General features: G+C 34.0%; 2 protein-coding genes across 4 annotated transcripts in view; both read left to right on the top strand.

The window, feature by feature from the left end:
* Positions 1–9,804, top strand: part of LOC113513952 (sulfotransferase 1B1-like) — a 31,417-nt gene extending 21,613 nt beyond the window's left edge. For all 3 annotated transcript variants that reach the window (XM_052894220.1, XM_052894211.1, XM_052894216.1), the window contains 4 exons: positions 876–1,198; positions 2,562–2,656; positions 3,657–3,825; positions 5,875–9,804. In XM_052894220.1, coding sequence (XP_052750180.1) covers positions 876–1,198; positions 2,562–2,656; positions 3,657–3,825; positions 5,875–6,008 — 721 coding nt within the window. In that variant the 3' untranslated portion in view covers positions 6,009–9,804. The remainder of the gene's footprint in view (positions 1–875; positions 1,199–2,561; positions 2,657–3,656; positions 3,826–5,874) is intronic.
* A 3,844-nt stretch (positions 9,805–13,648) lies between these two features.
* LOC113512164 (pancreatic triacylglycerol lipase-like) lies at positions 13,649–19,469 on the top strand. The gene is made up of 2 exons (XM_026895969.3): positions 13,649–13,862; positions 18,336–19,469. Exons 1-2 carry the CDS (start codon positions 13,760–13,762, stop codon positions 19,241–19,243), a joined length of 1,011 nt encoding a protein of 336 aa, XP_026751770.1. The 5' UTR covers positions 13,649–13,759; the 3' UTR covers positions 19,244–19,469.
* Positions 19,470–19,752: the final 283 nt, after the last annotated feature.

Genomic DNA, 19,752 nt, shown 5'->3' with positions numbered 1-19,752 from the left:
AGAATACTTATTTTTATATATATTTATTTATGTAAATTTAAGTATGTATGTATATCAGTGAGTACTAGTACCGTATTTGAGTATTCTAAGACTTTCCTATAGTTTACTGGAAGAGGATACTTTTATACATACATGTACTAAAGAATAAATGAATTAACAAATCAGTATTCGTTCAAAATTAACTGCTTGTTTTTGTATATATAAAAAATATGCTTTAAAAAGTACACATATCGTCATAGTCGTAGAATATTGACGGATCTTTATATGTAATATTCGTCAGATCCGTCAGTATTCTACGACTATGACGATATATACCTTTTAGTATTTGTAGCAATTGTTCATTTATTATTTATATAAAATATCCTTTAATTACCAACTAATTTTGAAATTCCAAATCTACTTGATTTAAAAGCTGGTAAATTTAACAGATAGATTCCTTATTAGAAGAGGTATTTAGAAATTTTAACAAGAGTTTGAAATAGCTAAGAAATATTTCAAACGGGATTGAAGACTAATAATATTTTATATAAATACTAGTTTTTGATCGCAACGCTATTCGTGTATTTCAAGAGTAGGAAAACAAATAAAATAGACTAATTCTAAACGGCGTATAAAGATAAATATAAGATAAAGCATATACCAAATTTTGGGTTGATCTTTAGGATGGCGCCTGTAAAAACAGTATCTAATTTGGTGCAGTAGTTTTCGTGTGATACAGACAGACAAAAATTTTTAAACCTATTGTTTTGATTTCTATTGGTGTCATTAAGACCTCTTCTATCATTTTTTCTTAAACATCTCCCATGTACAGACACCGTCAAGTTACAATTTTATTATAAGATTTTATTAAATAAAAAAAAGTATTTTTGTTACAGGATCACAGCAAAAATACCAGATATAGCATTCGAGCTGATCAAGACAAACTTTATGAATTTAGGAAATTTCCAAGGTCTAGGTGCCGCCGCTAGGTGTCCAAGTTGGAAGATAATAGAGAACGCACCGTCGCCTCGATTCATCAAGACCCACCTGCCTCTATCACTTTTACCACCCAAACTGTTGAGCACGGCCAAGGTGGTATACGTTGGCCGCGATCCTAGAGACGTGGCGGTGTCGTATTACTATCTCCACAAAATGGTCGCCAAATCGTTGTTGAGAACTGGATTTCCGACATTTTGGGAGGCGTTCCGAAGAGATTTATGTAAGTACTATTATTTTATTATAATTTTCACCTTCTCGACTTACGTCGGCTTTAATACATACCCCGTCCTGTAACCTACAGGAAAAAAGGGACATTTTTTTAAATTTTTTTTTTATACAACTTAGAATGGCAAACAAGCTGACGGCCCACCTGATGGAAAGTGGTAACCGTCGCCTATAGACATGAGCAGTTCCATGGACATAACAGAGTATACTGTTTCGCCCATGATACCCGCTATGCGTTGCCATTCCTGAGGACTCAGATGTTATTCCTCTGTACCCAGTAAATTCACGCCATCAGACCCCTGTTTATTTTTTTTATGTCCGTCTTCTACGTCGCCTTCTCTTTTGAGTGTATAATGTATTTGTGAGTGGTTGTGTGTTTGGTGTATGAATTGTGTTGGATGGCTGTAGTGTGTTACACACGTCAAGTGTGTGTGTGTGTGTTAGTTGCCTGTTGGGTGGTTGGTGACTTCAGTGTGTCTTGAGTGCGATGATTTTTTTTTATTATATTATTATTTATTTTATTATATTCATATTTAATTTTTTTTATATTATTATTAATTATTATTTATTAGTTTATTTGTCGTTTAGTGAATATTAAACTTTAGCGTTGTTTACACATATTTTTAATACACAATCGGGACTTAACGCGATGAAAAAATCTTTGCAGGTAAATAGTACATAGATACCTTTATTGCCGACGTTTCGACGTGGATTGTACCACGTCGTGATCACGACGTGGTCCTGGCATAGAGTAGGTCACCCTTCCTTTCTCGTGGGTGTCGTAAGAGGCGACTAAGAGAGGGCGAGGGAGACAGCAACGTCCTTTTTAAAACATCATCAAAGTTTAACTACGGTTGCCGACCCGCCTGCCAAGCGTACGAGTATTAACTTTTTTTTTTATACAACTTAGAATGGCAAACAAGCTGACGGCCCAACTGAAGGAAAGTAGTAACCGTCGTTTATAGACATGAGCAGTACCATAGACATAACAGAGTATACTGTTTCGCCCATAATACCCCCCATGCGTTGCCATTCCTGAGGACTCAGGTGTTATTCCTCTGTATCCAGTAAATTCACGCCATATCCCATCCTTTAAACCGAAACACAGCCATGCAAACACAACTGGTTAGCGGTTGAAACACGAATGGGACAGATGTACCCAAGCAATCGACTTTTGTACAAAGTCTCCCTACTAACAAAATCCTTCTAATGATAAAGTGTTGTAAGGATTAGTCTCGTTTTTTATGACAGTCTATGGAAGAGACCATAAGGGTTATAATAATTATATATATATATATATATATATATATATATATATATATATATATATATATATATATATATATTTACACTTTCAGTACCATGGACACCTATCGTATCTCATACAAATGAGGCATGGACAAAGAGGCACGAGCCCAATTTACATTTTGTATTCTATGAAGACATGATTAAGGTACTTCATATTTTTTTTCAATTTAAGTCCTCAATTTAAAGACATTGTATATGTATTTTTTGTATGTTACTCTATTTGTGTATCCTTCATGATTATTCTTAAAATGCTCTTTCAGAATTGTCTCCTAGAAATTTTTTTTGAGGTAGTTTTTTTGTCTATACTAATATTAAAAAAAATGAATTTTTGTATAATTGTCTGTAATAAAAAAAAATTATTAAAAATTAGTAACAATTATTCAACCGATTTTAAAACTTCATTAACTTATATAATTTACAAAAAAAAAAATACAGACTTATAAAAATTACAATCTAAAGCAGGGATTATCAAAGTGTTCGATATCAACCCTAAGGGGTCGATATCGGTTTCCCAGGGGTCCACATAAACCTCCCCCCCTGAGTTTTTCTCTTTTTTTCGTTCATTCTTTACTTTTGAGTTCTTATTTGAAACTTTCAAGATACTGTATAAAATAATAATAGTAACGTAATTAGTATTATATTTATTAAAAACACTTGATAAGAAAGAAGGAACGAAAGATTTTTTTTTCAAGTAAACTTATATTTAAGCATTTTTGTAGTAATTTTTTTCATTATCTATTGAATAATTATTAAATTTTATGTCTATTTATTTTGTTAAATTTTGATTAGAAAATGATGTCAAGTTTACTTACTTAACCAACCGTAAAATTTTTAAATTGCTAAGTATTTGTATCAATAGGAAAAAAGACTCGAGATAGGATTTTAAAAGTAATTTGGCTATGCGAGACTGAGGTATCAGTTTATTTTGGAAAAGGAGTCTCTTGACTTAGTTAGTAGTTTGGAAATTTATGATCTAAATTATTAAAAATTTGAATAATTTAAAGTTTACATAAAATACAAATTTATCTTCCTTACTACACGTGCGAAGCCAGGGCGGATTACTAGTTAATATTATATTAAATTTTCATCCTTTGAGAGATTCTTTGTGTTTCCTAGAAGTGTTATTAAATATTGTTCATTTTCAGGATTTGCCGAAACAGATTCGCAAAATGTGCAAGTTCTTAGGGAAGGAGTACACAGAGGAGCAAATCAAACAGTTGTCCGAACACCTCAGTTTTGAAAGTTTAAGAAAAAATAAGAGCGTTAACAATACAACTGGAGACGCTGTGAACGGCGTTCAATTTGTAAGAAAAGGTGTGTTGCGTATTTATTTAGCATTTTATTTTAATTATTATATATATTTTTTATTCGATGTCTATACACATATGTAACGGGAAATTAATGAACTCACTGTGTTTTTATCGTTTCCGACAATTGTTTCGTCTTCATCCGAAAGTCTTCTTCAGGGGGCGTACGGCGTTTTGCGCCACAGCGCCGTAGTGCGGGGCGAGACGTTGTGACGCAAAGCGCCGTAAATTGAATTTTTGTTTTTTATCTACCCCACTAATGCAATCAAACATAGAGTTAACCAGATGATAGTCAGCTTATGAAGCCTGTACAAGTATATACTAAATGTATAGAGATCTTATTTGTTAACCCTAAACAAAGTTCCATTTTTGGCTCACGAGAATGGGCCAGCGTCTGTATCCATAGTCACGTATAAATAAGTTCGCCAACTCCTATGTACTCTTTTTTTAATGGTTGATAATTGAATGGTAACTCCGCCTGCGCTGTTGGAATACGCTGGCGGGGCACCAGTGAGGGATGATAGTTGAGGATGAAGCAGGTCAGTTAGCCCATCGTGACGAATTCAACAAGAATTGTTCACGATGGTGTCCACGGGGAACTACGTGGAGGTCGACCTAATAGGGCATATTGCTAGCAATGGGGTTGCCAAACTCCATTGCTAACAACCCCTTTCCCCCCAACTCCTATGTACTGTGACAATGTGGAATGGCCTTTTTGTGACGTGTTTCCTTAGATCCATAAAACGTAGTGTAAAAAACCATTTAGTGAGCCAGCATAGTGCGGCCAACATTTGAAAGTGGAACGTTCTCTTTTCGGTTGGTCGTATTCATGGACAATATCGTCTCGATGTTTGCTCAGGATGACGTGGTTATATATCACGCTATAATAAAAAAAAACACATACACTATTATACACATACATTACAGATATTGTGACGCACGCACACACACACACTTATTTTGGATGAAACTGTTATAATACGGATTTTTTTCATCTTTTATTTTTTTTATACCATTGAGATGGCAAACAAGCATACGGCCCACCTGATGGTAAGTGGTTACCGTAGCCTATGAACAGCTGCAATACCAGAGGGATTACGTGTGCGTTGTCGACCCTGAAGAAACCTCTTTACTCCCTTTTTGAAGAACCCCATGCTGTAGTCTCTTGGGAAAACCTCGACAGGGAGCTCATTCCACAACCTGAGTGTTCGTGGGAGGAAACATCTCTGAAACCGCGCAGTACGTGACCATTGAGGCTGTAGGACATGAGGATGAACTCCCTGTCGATGGCGGGCCGTACGATGGTAGAAAGTCGCTGTGGGCATCATATTGAACAATTCCTCTGAGCATAATATTATTATAAATATTTTTTATTATAATATTATAAATATTTTGTGTGTAGTTTTATTATTATAATTCTTAAAAATTTTTTATACCTGTGTGGGTGTAGTCGTATATTTCTGTAAAATAAAGTTTCTTTTTTTCTTACCTACTATAGTCTCTTGGGAGACTCTCGACAGGGAGGTCATTTCTATGATATATATTATAAATAAATATTTGCAAATACTCTTAGAACATATTATATAGGGCCTAGTCTAGACTAGTCCCAAACTAAGTATAGTTTGTACCATAGATACTGGATATCTGATAGATATAAATTTATTTTTTTTCGTAAATACATACATGCCTTGTGGTCCCGGCGTAGAATAGGGCTTCTCCTCCGTTCTTGTAGGTGTCGTAAGAGGCGAGTAAGAGAAATAATGGTGGATGGATAGGCAGCAGCGGCCCTTTTAAGACATCATCAAAAATTTAAGTGCTAATCCGATCGCTAAGCATGGCAAGCCCTCTTTGTGAGGGAAGCTTATGTCCAGCAGTGGACGATTAACGGCTGATATGATGATGATTCAGATTTTTAATTGTATTGTACGGGAATCGAACCCGTGATCATTGCAAGAATAAGCGTTGTGAAAACCTCTACACCATCAGGTTGTCAAACGAATCTATTTCTATATAAATTTATTTCTGATAATATTATAAATGTTTTTTTTTTAACTAGGTGAAGCTGGCGGTTGGAAGACACACTTCGATCAGAAAATGGAAATTCAAGCCGAAGAATTCTTAGTGTCAAGGTTAAGAGGCCTCGATTTGGTGTATCCATCTTTTTCGATGGAAGAAACAACACATTTATAAAAAAAAAAAAAACAGTACCTTATAATTTAAAAGTTTAATTTACTCATTGATATTGTGGATCAAATTCACAACACATTGTGTTCCTAGTTTATATTGTTGTAAATTGCTCGTTTCAACAATCTTGTAATTATTTGTTGAAAACGAGAATTTGTTATAAAGAGAAACATGAGTACATTAAGCTCAGTAAATCTGTGTGTATAAATCGAATTTTAGGTTCATCACAAAGTCAACATTCGAGAAATGTATGTGACTACTCCCTCTGTGATTATAAGCGTGTATATATTTTAGAAATTAAAGTAGTATAAAGACTTTTATAAAAAGAAAGTTGGTGTTCTGTAACCATAATATTACAATCAAAATATGGTTATTTTGATTTAGCACATTAAAACTGTTTATTTTTATTTGAAAACTAAACTACTGATCCGATTTTGATAAAATTTCTGTGGGATCAATTTAAGTATATCCTTTCAGATAAAAAGGATTTTCCAAATCGGACTGAGTTACCATAAATCGGATAGTAACCATAAAAAGAAATACAACCGAATCGAGAACCTTTGAGAATATTTGAAATTGGTTAAAAAAACATGTAAATTTATTTTCTTGTCATTTTACGATTATATATATTTATATAGTTATATTTAATAATATTTATTATTTATATTTGTATCTTTAATGGTTTAGTCGCATAAGTGTGCCGCTTTCAACGTAATACGAGGCAATAACGAATCTTGTACTAAATGCATTCTGTACGATTATTTACACGTAACGTAAATGTGTGCGTACGTATAAATTTTTTTTGGAATTATACTAATTGCTTTTTATTATAATATTCATTTGCTAGTTTTATAATTTAACATAGTACGGTAGGATATCGTATGATTTTATCGTCACGATATAATAGAAAGGCTAAATTGTGTGCTTCAAATTTTCCGCGATGATATCGTGGACATGCGCGGACATTTAAAAGCATCTCCGCGGTTCTTTTAGGATAAATTCCGAATTTTAGATTTATTACATGTCTAGTGCACTTTAGGAAGCACTAGTTCTTTAGTCTTGTAGCATTGACAAGATAAAACTATGCGATAAAACCTTTCAGATGATAAAATATGTATATACAGATATAACGAAATTACGGGTCTTATGAGTAGTGGAGATAACACGGATTCGGTTATCTGTAACGCACGTAATTCTTTTATGTATATGGCTGATATTTTAACCAACTACCAAGAAAGAAGGTAATGTTTTTTTAATTTTGGTCAACCCATCTTAGATTCGTCTTAGTTATTTTGTATTTGCTTGTGGTTAATTTTATACAATTTAAAGGTAATTAGATAACCAACTATACAATAATAATAATTAAATAATGTGTACTATTATAATATAGTACGCCACGATATCGTACGATTTATCATCATGATATAATAACAGAATATTTTAAAACCCAATTTTAAGGCCCTACACTTAATTGGTGTGAAATTAGAAACACCTTTAACGAATACAATATTTATTAAAAAAAAAGGTTGTTATATGAAAAAAAGAAATTACCACTTCTTGCTAACTGGCACTTCCTTGCTCTGGTGGAAGAAGTGGTTCGAAAAGGCCGTCGATCAGCAGGAATTGAATAAAGAACGTCGCGATAACGTGACTGGTTAAAGGAAAACTGTCTTCAGCTAATTGTAAGAGTTGATAAATGGGAGGATTTTTAAACCTGAAACTTCTTATATTGGCTTTAGCTAAAATAAAAAAAACCTATCTCCGAACTAATTTATAAAAAAGGGGCATTTTGTACGCCTAATTTAGTTACTAGGATATTTATTACCTGGACACAAATAATTTTCTTTTTTATGCAATAAATTTATAATTTCATTTGTTCTCGAATCTTGTTCCTGATTTCGAAAATGAATAAAATTATTCATATGATAAAATGAATAGCAATAAATAGAAACAATATGGAGACATTTTTCATATTTGACGATAATTGCATATATTTTGTTCTGCTATTATATCGTGACGATAAAATCCACGATAATATATACGGTAAATTATAAAAGAGGCAATTCTTCAGCGCAGATAGGGAACTATTGTGATTGTTTGATTATAAAATTGTATATTTTAATTTATTTACGAATTTTGTTAGTACAGTGATTTAATACGTTGCCTTACCTTCTGACAGTCGTGGGTTCAATACCCATGCAACACAAACTTTTGTATTCAAAAGTAGGTCTGTTTGTATTAGTCTGAGCGTTGTCTATGTATCATCATCATCATCATCATCATCATCATCATCATCATCATTATATCTATGTATAATATGTATATATTTATAAAAAAGTATATAAGCGTGTTTATAATTTGTTTAGAATACAAATTCTTCTTAGTTTGTTATTAGATGGCGCTGTGTTATCAAATATTTTCGTTGAACAAATTGTACAATTTCGTTTATTTAAATTTAATTTTATAATAATAAAAGACATGTTATTAACATGTTTAAAATTAGCCTTTATAAGGCATTATAGAAGTTAAGTCTTTTAGTTAAATTAAGTATATAAAATTAGGTTAGATTATTAAGAATGTTATCGTAAATTAATAGGATCACGCCATCCAAATGAATAATTATAAAATATTATTATTTTGTGATATAAATCATAATTTATATTGTAACATAGTTTTATCTTTTTTTTTTACAACACAAGGGACAAATGAGCATGCGACTCACCTAATGGTAAGTGAGTACCGCCGCCCATGATCACCCACAACACCAACGTTGTGGTGGAGGACCACCACTCGTCCAGATGGTTGGGGTGAAACTTTAGTTTATGACAGGTTGTACGATGGTGAAAATCAGCAGCAGGTATCAATCCGAATAATTCCTTAGAGCATTCCTCATGATAAATTCAGTAGATGATGTATAGAGATGCAACATCTCTACACAGTTTCAATGAGTTCATTATTAGTTGGTTTTTTCTTTACCTATTCCAATAATGAAGTACTGCGTTCGTGATTTTTTATTCATCCCAAAGGTTGACTGGTAGAGAATGCTGCTAGCATTAAGTCCACCTTTTGTACCTTATTTTATTATAGTCAATAAAGTTATTTAAATAAATAAATAAAATATAGACCAGATTGTAAGTTAGACCTTTAGAAATACAATTGTGAAAACTTCATTCAGGAGTTTTTGCGTGATATTCGAACAAACATACGGAAAGACAAAGACAAAATTTCATAAAATATTATTTTGCTTCTATTGTCTTTATTAAGAACTCTGATATAATTTTCTTCTCAAATATCTCCCATGTAATGGGAGACAGGCGTGACAAATATGTATGTATGTTAATGAATGAATGAGTATACTTTATTTGCATTATACAATATAGGAAATAAGCAAGACAATTTACAAACACAACGATACAATTGTATAAGTTTATTAAGTAAGTTATTGTTATTATATTTGTTTAATTAGTAAGGTAAGATTAAAGTAAGATAAAAGTCCATATTGTAATTTCAATCAAAAATAGTTACAAAGTATTTTTTAAATAATTTCATCCTTATATTTAGAACGAAGAATAAAATGTAAAAAAATGATAAATTTAAAAAGATATTTTTGACGTAGAACAAAATATGAATAGGATAAAATTATTTATTAAATCTGTATAAATTATATTCTAATCTTAATATTATAATATTTATGTAACCTTAAGTTCCTATGTGATAAATAATAAATAACCTAAATTGTTCAAATGTTGCAACTGTAAAAAATACTTTAAGATAAACAGATAATAAATTATTTATTTTTACAGTTTTTCTGTTTGTTAATCATCTTCATCAGGAGGAGATTCGTCTGATTGGGTACCTGTCGATATGGGCGTCACAGTGTATACTATGGTGCCCATGGTGCTGTCATGTTTATAGGTGACGGTTACCACTTTCAATCACATGGGCCTTCAAGTTTTGCAGGATTTTCGTCTTTTAACATATTAGTAGGAGGCGAGTCTACTGCCGTCAATAAAATTGACTTGGTTTGTTATTAATGTTTTAGGAATAACACCTGAGTCCTCAGGAATGGCAATGCAGGGGGGGGGTATTATGGGGAAACAGTATACTCCGTTATGTCCATGGTACTGCTCATGTCTATAGGCGATGGATACCACTTTTCATCAGGTGGGCCGTCAGCTTGTTTGCCATTCTAAGTTGTATAAAAAATATATCATATAATAATTATTATATATAACTAATACAATTAATTTTTGTATATAACTATTTACATTTATTTGTTACTAGCTGTATTCCGCGGCACTGCCCGCATGAATCAGTATATAAAGTATTCTATGCTAATGAATGAGTAACGAATGAGGAAGTCCTGAAAAGAGTGAACGAGAAAAGAACATTAATTAAAATAATAGAGAATAGAAGAGGCAAAATGCTGGGCTACCTTATACGACATGACGATTTTTTTAAGAGCATAGTAGAAGGAAAAATAGATGGCAAAAGAGGAAGAGGAAGACCGAGGAATAACTACATGGGACAGATAAAAGAAACACTAGGTATCATGTCGTATAAGGAGATCAAGGATATGGACTGGGATAGAGCTGGCTGGAAGTAGATGCATGAATTAGTTGCACCGACAAGAGGAAACTCTTAAATGAAAAAAAAAAACTAAGATAGGATACAATTTATCCGTGTATCTAATTTAAATCCGTTGAATAGTTTTTGCATGAAAGAGTAACATTCATACATCCATTGTTATAAACTTTCGTATTTACTATAATAATAGTATCTTAAATAACTCTTTTATATGTTCTACTGCTTGTCTAAGGAATTATTTAAAATGATGCCCAAAGCCAACTTTTGTCACTGAACCTCTTTCCTTCGACAGAGAATTGATCCAAACACACTTAAATAGATGGTCAGAGCGATTTCAGAGTTTCTTCTCGCGAACGCTCAAGCTGTGGAATGAGCTCCCTGCCAAGTTGTCTGTAGAGACTACTGTATGGTTCTTCAAAAAGAGTGTATTGAGGTTTCTTCAGGATCGGCAATGCGCACGTGACCCCGTGAACAAGCGTCTATGGGCTACAGTGACTGCTTATCAAACGGTCTGTATGCTTGTTGCCAACTTCTTGGTATAATAAACTGCGAAACAAATCTTAAAAATTTAAACTATAATAAATTTAAAAAAAGAACAACATAATTGGCTAGTAAAAAAGTGTTACTATAGTGTCCAGGAATATTTACAAAATATAAAATAGTGACACATTGTAAAAGATTGACTTTACTCTATTGCAATTAACGTTAATTTACATTATTACATATTAAAGAATTATTTTGTCATAACATTTGTAATGACTGTTGCACGTCAGTAATGACAAAATGTGTGAAAACATTTTAATACTACCATATGATCATATTGTATCACATTTTTAGCAATAAAATCCATTCATCTATTCAAAAAACCTCAATTAAATATTTTTTAACAGCCATCGATTAGATAATGCAATAATGGCCAATGAAATGAACTAAAAAGCGAATCACCAGTTAACCTTTTGAAATGGCGAAATTAACGATCTGACGATGGAGCAGTCAATTAAAAACTTCATCGGCTGTCCGGTGATTAATAAACTTAATAAACTCGATTATTACTTTAGACTTTGAGAGGGAATTAACGCCTTTCTTTCGGAGGGACATATTTTTCGAAGTGTCTAGTCGATAAATTATGTGATTCTATTGTTTTATTAAGATAGATACATAAATAATTTATTTGCATTACTTACAGCACACAAACAGTACAAGACACAAATGCAAAGTGAAAAAAGATGAAAAAAAGATACATGTACAAAAATAAAAAAAACTAAAAAAACAAAATCAGAATGCATAAAATTAGTAACAATTTTTTTTTACATGCATGTGCCACAGTAATACAAAATGGCCACAACTCAGCTTTTTGATTTGCCCTAAAAAGAGCAAAACACTGATATTCTGTTGTGGCCAAAAGTGAGCCGCGAAATACCATTGAAAAAAATAAATAAATATGAAGACAGAATATTTTAGGATGCAATCTTGTGAATAGTTTTGGATAGAGAAGATTATATGTTGTAAATGCATTTTATTGCATATCTATTTATTAATACTGCTAAAATAAATAAATAAATAATTATGAGAGATCATAAAGGGGGTTTTGACGGTAGTTGCCACGCTAAGCTGGCGGATCGGTAAGTGCTGTTAGGCTTTTGGTGTGGGTTTAAAACGCTGCTGTCTACCTTTCGACCATTAAGTTTCCTTAGTCACCTCTTGCGACACCCGTGGTGACCCAAAAAAGTGGTAATGAAAAGGTGGCCCATTCTATGCCGGGACCAAATGGCAAATTAATACTATTGAGTTGTAATTATAAATAAAAATAATAAAAAAAGATTACTTTAAACGCTATTTTATTCAGCAACCTAGTATTTAAAACTATCAAAAGCATTAAGTCTAATGTAAGTAGTATATTAATTTATTTTAACATTTATTATATAAGTAGGTAGGTATTATATGTATTTATAGTGTATGTATTTATGTAATATTTTATTATATATATATTAAAATATTTTATTTAACTGTATTAATGTTTATGTATTAATAGTTGTAGCACTTCAGCCGCCCGCTAACGAAATGCTTTCTTACTGTACTGGGTTGACTGGAAGAGATCTCTGTCAGAGATAAGTCCACCCTTGCTCACAACATGTATAAATAGATTATTTTATATGTAACTTACAAGTGCAATAAAGAATATATATAAGTCGGCTAGGACAGTATCAAGCACTTGCTAGCGTGTATTTGATACCATACCATAAATGTCAGTCCATTACCAATAATGCAAACAAGTTAACCATTCCACTTTCATCCATTAAAAAACATACCTACTAATGCTGACTTCAGGTGTTTACTTTTAGAAGACTTCATAATTGTGTATTACACGGGGTGGGGGAAGGGATTGTTAGTATGCGGGCTACCAGTCTCATAGCTAACAATATGCCCTGTTAGGTCGATTTCCACGTGCCCCCCTTCCCCTTGAGATCATCGTGCTAAATTCTAGGTTTGTTCATCACAATGACCTACCTAACCTGTCTGGGGGGATTGTTAGTAATGGAGACTGAGAATCCCATTGCTAGCAATGTACCCAACCAGGTCGACTTCCTCGCGGTTCCCCCTGGAAACTATCATGATTAATTCCTGATGAATTCATTATGATGGGCTAACTGGCTTGTTTTCATTCTCATCTATTACCCTTCACTGGTGCTCCGCCAGCGTATCCCGTTAGCGCAGGCGGGGTTACCATACAATTTTCACCCATAAAAAAAAACTAACCTGTCTTTTCATTCACACCTATCATCATATTTCACTGGTGCCACGCCAGCGTATACTAATAGCGCAGACAGGGTTACCATTCTATTATCATCAATTAAAGAAAATCTGATATTACAAATACCTTTTTTGTACCATTATAACAAGTTGACGATTACGTCATGACGTAAGCGATTACCGTTGCATATGGGTGCTTACATCTCTTTTTAGTTTTAAATGTTTTTTCTCTGTCTTTGTCATTCTGTATACCCATTCTTTACGAGTATACACACGCCCTTCATGATCTAAAACAATGATTTATAATTCGTACTTGTTGAGATGCGCTTGCGCAGTAATGTACTCATAATCGGTTGACTGACGAGCCATTTATCGGTCGACCGCTACAGTGGTCACACGGGTCAGCTAAAATAACTAAAATGGTGTATTTGTTACGATTGACAATTTGCGTAGTGTTATTAACATGTGTATATGCTAATTTCAAACCTTTCCGTGCCGCTTTGTATTCTAGTTGGATCACATGTGAGTTGTATGATTTTTATTGTACATTTAATTAATAACAAGCAACAATAACAATTTACAATAACTGTACCACATTGACCTCTGCAAAAAATAGCGTTATCCATCGTGATATATGTATACAAGATGTATAAAATACATCGTTGTGTTATGAAATATTTGGTAGATAGATTAGTTTTACAATATTTGAATATAGAAAGCGGAATTAATGTTTACAAGAAGAATTGGCTTTGTAACAGGCAGGATTTTGCTTATATGATAAACTGACGGGTTACTAGAGAGTGATAATGAGTGAGGTTAAAAATCAGTTAGCCGATCGTAACGAATGCCACAAGAATTAACCACGATGGTTTCCAGAGGGAACAAAGTGAAGATCGACCTGATAGGATATATTACTATCGATAGGGTGGAAGGGATTGTTAGTAATGGAGACTGAGAATTCCATTGCTAGCAATATACCCAACCAGGTCGACCTCCTCGTGGTTCTCCCTGGAAACTATCATGGTTAATTCCTGACGAATTCATCATGATGGGCTAACTGGCCTGTTTTCATTCTCATCTATCATCCTTCACTGGTGCTCTGCCAGCGTATCCCGTTAGCGCAGGCGGGGTTAGCACACCATTTTCACACATTAAAAAAAAATTATCGATAGGGCTGTTAGATTCCCCCTAACTGGTGCTTTTGCATTGTTACTCCTGAGGATTATAATGTTAAGCACTATGTAATTTGCTTGCACAGACATGCCAATATTTGTGATATTTGGCGGTAAACTATGAGTAGGATAGACTGTACAAAATCTTCTCCTGGTAAAGTACCATGTACCATTTGCTAAGGGATTATTATGAGCTCTTAAAACCTGACAATAAATCAGGTTAAATTGAGCTGCCTTACAAACTGTACTAAAAGCATAGACATAACAAGCTATCTTCTAGTCACGTGAACTAAACATGTCAAGTTTTTAAAAATTTGCAACTTGCCCCTTGAACTTTAAGCTAGGATACATAGCTGACTTATGAAAAGCCAAGCAGCGAACATATGGGGGTTTACCCGCTGGTATGGTTGCCAATTCTGAATCATTCGTATTAATCTCATATAAGTAATTATATGTGTTCTCCTTTAACCTAAGGTTGTCTGTAAGAGATTGTCCCAGCGATAAGACCGCCAATTGTAACTTTGTGTATATTTTAATTTGTACTTTATGCTACTCTATTTTATTTGAATTGTTTATATGTCATTGTTTAATTTTATGTTTTCGATCCAATAAAGAGTTAAATAAATAAATAAATATAAGACTGTATTGAAATGGCTTAAAAATGTAATCGAGTGATCGTGATTGAAAGCAGTAAATTTGGGTATACGTCGCCGCCAAAATATATAATTAGGGAAATGATGAAAATACAAAGGCTGTGTGTGTGTGAATGTGTGTGTGTGTGTAGTTCATGTACAATAGTAGTATCAATTAATTCACAACGGGAAAGGCAAATAAACTAAATCATACAGGCTGATTTTCAGTAAAAAGTTTGAAAATCTATGTTTTAAAAAGGCTAACCAGAGGGAGACTTTGTACAAAAGTCGTTTACTTGAGCACCTCGGTCCTATTCGTGTTTCTACTGTGAAACATATGTGTTTGCATGGCTGTATTTCGGTTGGAAGGGTGGGATATGGCAGTGAACTTACAGTGTACAGAGGAACAACACCTGAGTCCTTAGATGTGGCAATGCATGTTGGTATCATGGGCGAAACAGTACACTCTGTTATGTCCATGGTACTGCTCATGTCTATAGGCTACGGTTACCACTTTTCAACAGGTGGGCCGTCAACTTGTGCTTAAAAAAAGCAGCAAAAAAGTTTTTCAGGATTTTATAGAAAGACCACAATAACAATTTTGATAATAGTTTTTTTTTTAATTATAAAACTAGGTTTCTTAACAATTCAATAAGGATTAACTTCTATATGAGTGTGTCGCTGATATATATGTAATAGAAGTGGCAAAGGTGAGTTTTAAGACCTCGAAAGGCGTAGACCAAATAAAATCCCTGCCAAGGTTTTCCCAAGAGACTACAGCAAAAGGGTTGGGGTTCTACAAAAGGGGGGTAAAGAGGTTTCTTCAGGGTCGGCAACGCACGCGTAATGCCTCTGGTATTGCAGGTGTTCATAGGCTACGGTAACCACTTACAATCAAGTGGGCCGTATGCTTGTTTGCCACCTCAATGGTATAAAAAAAAAAAAAAATTGTATGTGTGTAATAATGAGTGACATGACATCAATTAAACCTTAATGGCCCATTAATATCACGTTAACTGACGATCAGTTATTGCAGTATATCGCGTCATTGCCTTATAAATATTTTCGATGTATTTGATAATTTATTTACCAATTTCATGTCAGATTGTCTTTTTAAATAAACAAAATAGATTTAATATGGGAGTTCCTATTTATTTATTTCCTTATTATTCGATTTATGTTTTATTGGGAGAAACATTCGGTATATTCAATATTTTTTTTAATAGGTGAAATTGAAATAGTGACGCCGTCTACGCTATCGGTATACACTGGCGGGTCACCAGTGATAGATAATAGATGAGGATGAAAGCGGGTCAGTTAGCTCACCGTGATGAATCCGGGGAACCGCGTGGAGGTCGCCCTGATATATTACTAGCAATGGGGCTGTTAAACCCCATTACTAACACTTCCTCCCCCATTCGGTAATTTTAGAATATTCCTTAATAATCATTAACATTATTATTCACTCATGTTAATGTTTTCCATTTTCAACCGACTTGAAAAAGAAGGGGATTCTCAGTTCGGTTGTATTTTTTTATGACTGTTACCTCATAACCTCGTCAGTTGTAAAACGATTTAAAAAAAAATCTTTTTTTTTATTATACAGTTATGTTTTTTATGTATAGTTTAGGAATAATATAGAATGATCACTTTCCTTCTCTATTTTATGTTTTTTTTTGTAATCTGGAAGTGTTTCTTCATAGAATTTTAGAAGCTCAAATTAATCATCTTAAAGTTTAGTATACATGCAAAATGGGAAGGAGAACATAGGCTACGTTTCCCCTGGTCAATCAACATTTATTCTGGTCACGCGAACGCTGTCGATTGCTTGGGTACCTCTGTCCCATTCGTGTTTCTACCGTGAAGCAGTTGTGTTTGCATGGCTGTGTTTCGGTTTGAAGGATGGGATATGGCAGTGAATTTACAGGGTACAGAGGAATAACACATGAATCCTCAGGAATGGCAACGCATGGGGGTATCATGGGCGAAACAGTATAGTCTGTTATGTCCATGGTACTGCTCATGTCTATAGGCGACAGTTACCACTTTCCATCAGGTGGGCCGTCAGCTTGTTTGCCATTCTAAGTTGTATAAAAAAAATGCATTGTGTAGGTTTTAAAATATGTTAAATGTAAGTTGTTTTTTTCATTTATAAGGAAAACAAAGAACAATTAAATTGACACGAATTACTTCTTCAAATGTTATTGACAGTGACTTTTATGTTTACGTCATTTGCAGGAAATCATGTGATAGGCATGTACATTGAAGGGTTTGAGTTAAAATTAGAAATAGTTCTTGTATTATAGAAGCGATGTATAGTTCACATTATATATTTGTTTGGCCTCAACATTATTTGTAAGGTCGACCAGTTCTAGCATGAGATATTGTGAGATATTTGTACTTGATAACAGGTAAAAGTGTATATGTTACGGAAATATGTATAATCTGGTATTGTATGGCAATTTCGTGTATAATATAATATATGTCATATATGTGTATATTTGCTATTCATATATATTTATTCGTTTATATATGTAATTTTAGTATGTATGTATATCAATAATTAGTAGTACCACATTCGAGTATTCTGACACTTCCCTATGGTTGACTGGGAGAGAATGCTTTTAGCATTAAGTCCGCCATGTACACATATTTGTACTAATGAATAAATAAATAAATAAATGTATAGAGTACCTGAAACGTTATTTTAATGGGTGATAATGGAATGGCAACCTCGCTTACACTATTGGCATATGTTGGCAGGCCACCAGCGAGAGATGATAGATGAGAATGAAAGCAGGTCAGTAAGCTCATCGTGATAAATTTCACAAGAATTAACCATGACGGTTCTCAGGAAGAACCGTGTGGAGGTCGACCTGATAGAGTGTATTGCTAGCAATAAAACTGTTAGATTCTATTGCTAACAATCCCTTACCCTTCACGCCAATTGGTGACAAACAGAGTAAAACTCATTTTAAATTTATAGTGTAAGAAAACACAGCCTGTTGGAAAATACAAACAATTTGCAAACAACAAATGCATTGCAGGGAATCAATGAATGCTTAGGATTGTTCCTTATGGCTGTCTATGGGGACACCTATGTCCAGTAGTGGACGGATAATGGCTAAAATGATAACAATGATGAAAAACTATAATTACTTATTGTCTAATGGTTTATTGTTCTGTTCCAGGTAATCACACCAAAACATTGGACCTCGACGTGAGCCAAATACAATTGTTCTTCTACGATTTCCAGAACAATTTCAACCTCAGCTCTACAATCGATGGAGCTGCTAGCAACTTCGCGTCTGTCTATAATTTAGACGTCACTAGACGCTTAATTTTCTTTGTACCAGGCTACAAGTCCAATATAGGAAGGAAAACTGAGGAGCTGATTAGGCAGACGTTCAAAGACGTGCCCAACATATATTTAATCATTGTAGACCATTCTCCTTACACATCAGCCAAAGATGGCATGATCAAAAGTTACGAAAGATCAGTGGAATATGTGTATTATATTGGAAGAGCATTGGGCAACTTTTTGGCAGATCTCCATAGTAATGGTTATCCATCGAAGAACATTCATTGTATCGGACATAGCTTGGGTAGTCAGATGCTTGGGTATGCAGGTACGACATACCAGAATAGGACCACAGAAAGTATTTGGCGGATAACAGCCATAGATCCCGCCGGGCCATGTTTCTCTAACGGATTTATCGAAGATCACGTCAGGTCTGGGGTAGCGGGATATGTTGAGGTGTACCATTGCAACGCTGGAGGCTTGGGTTCCACTGCAGTTTTAGCTGACATTGACTTCTTTATGAACAGAAAGGGCAAGAATCAGCCTCACTGCAGTGGTGGTATCATACCAGGTCTGGCGGAGTCTGATGCGGCGAAGTGTAGCCACAAAGCTTGTATTAAGTATTGGGCAGCGACTGTTCATCATCCAGGCTGGTACTTGGCTTGGGCTTGTAATTCTTATGAGTCTTTCACGAGAGGAAGCTGTGCCGCGAACGAGGTGACTATAGCAGGATATTCAAATCCTGGTAATGCTACGGGAGTGTTTTATGTTTCGACTGATGGCTACGGTGTAGATTGAATAATGTATTTAAATATTATTTTCTGATATCGATGTTGCCATATTATGTACTAATTCATATTGTAAAAAAGAAACGCTTTATACTAAAAATGAAATATCTTTCAGTGCCAAGTTACAGAGATTTAAATACAATTTGTTTTTAAGATCTTTTCAATTTTATGGTTTCATATTTCTTGATTCTTACAATAAATAATATATACGAGTATAATACTCGTAGTAATACAGATGATCATCATTATCATTTCCGCCTTTAATTGTCCACTGCTGAATATGTCTTCCCGATAAGAGGAGTTTTTCCAGTAGTTGCCAAGCTTGGTGGGCGGTTTGGCAACCGCAGTTAGGATTTTAATAATGTGTTAAGAGGTGCGCTGCTACCCTTCCTTTTAACGTTAATTTCTTTTATTCGCTTCTCACCTCACCCACGGAAAGGGAAGGGGTGGCCACTTAAATGTTGGGGTATCAATAAAATTTAACTACGGTTGCTAAACCAATGCCAACCGTGGCTATTA

Source organism: Galleria mellonella, unplaced genomic scaffold, assembly GCF_026898425.1.
Source record: "Galleria mellonella isolate WM207_F2 unplaced genomic scaffold, CSIRO_AGI_GalMel_v1 utg116, whole genome shotgun sequence".
Lineage (NCBI taxonomy): Eukaryota > Metazoa > Arthropoda > Insecta > Lepidoptera > Pyralidae > Galleria > Galleria mellonella.
Note: the sequence above shows the minus strand (reverse complement) of the source record. Positions and strands in the feature narration are given on the sequence as shown.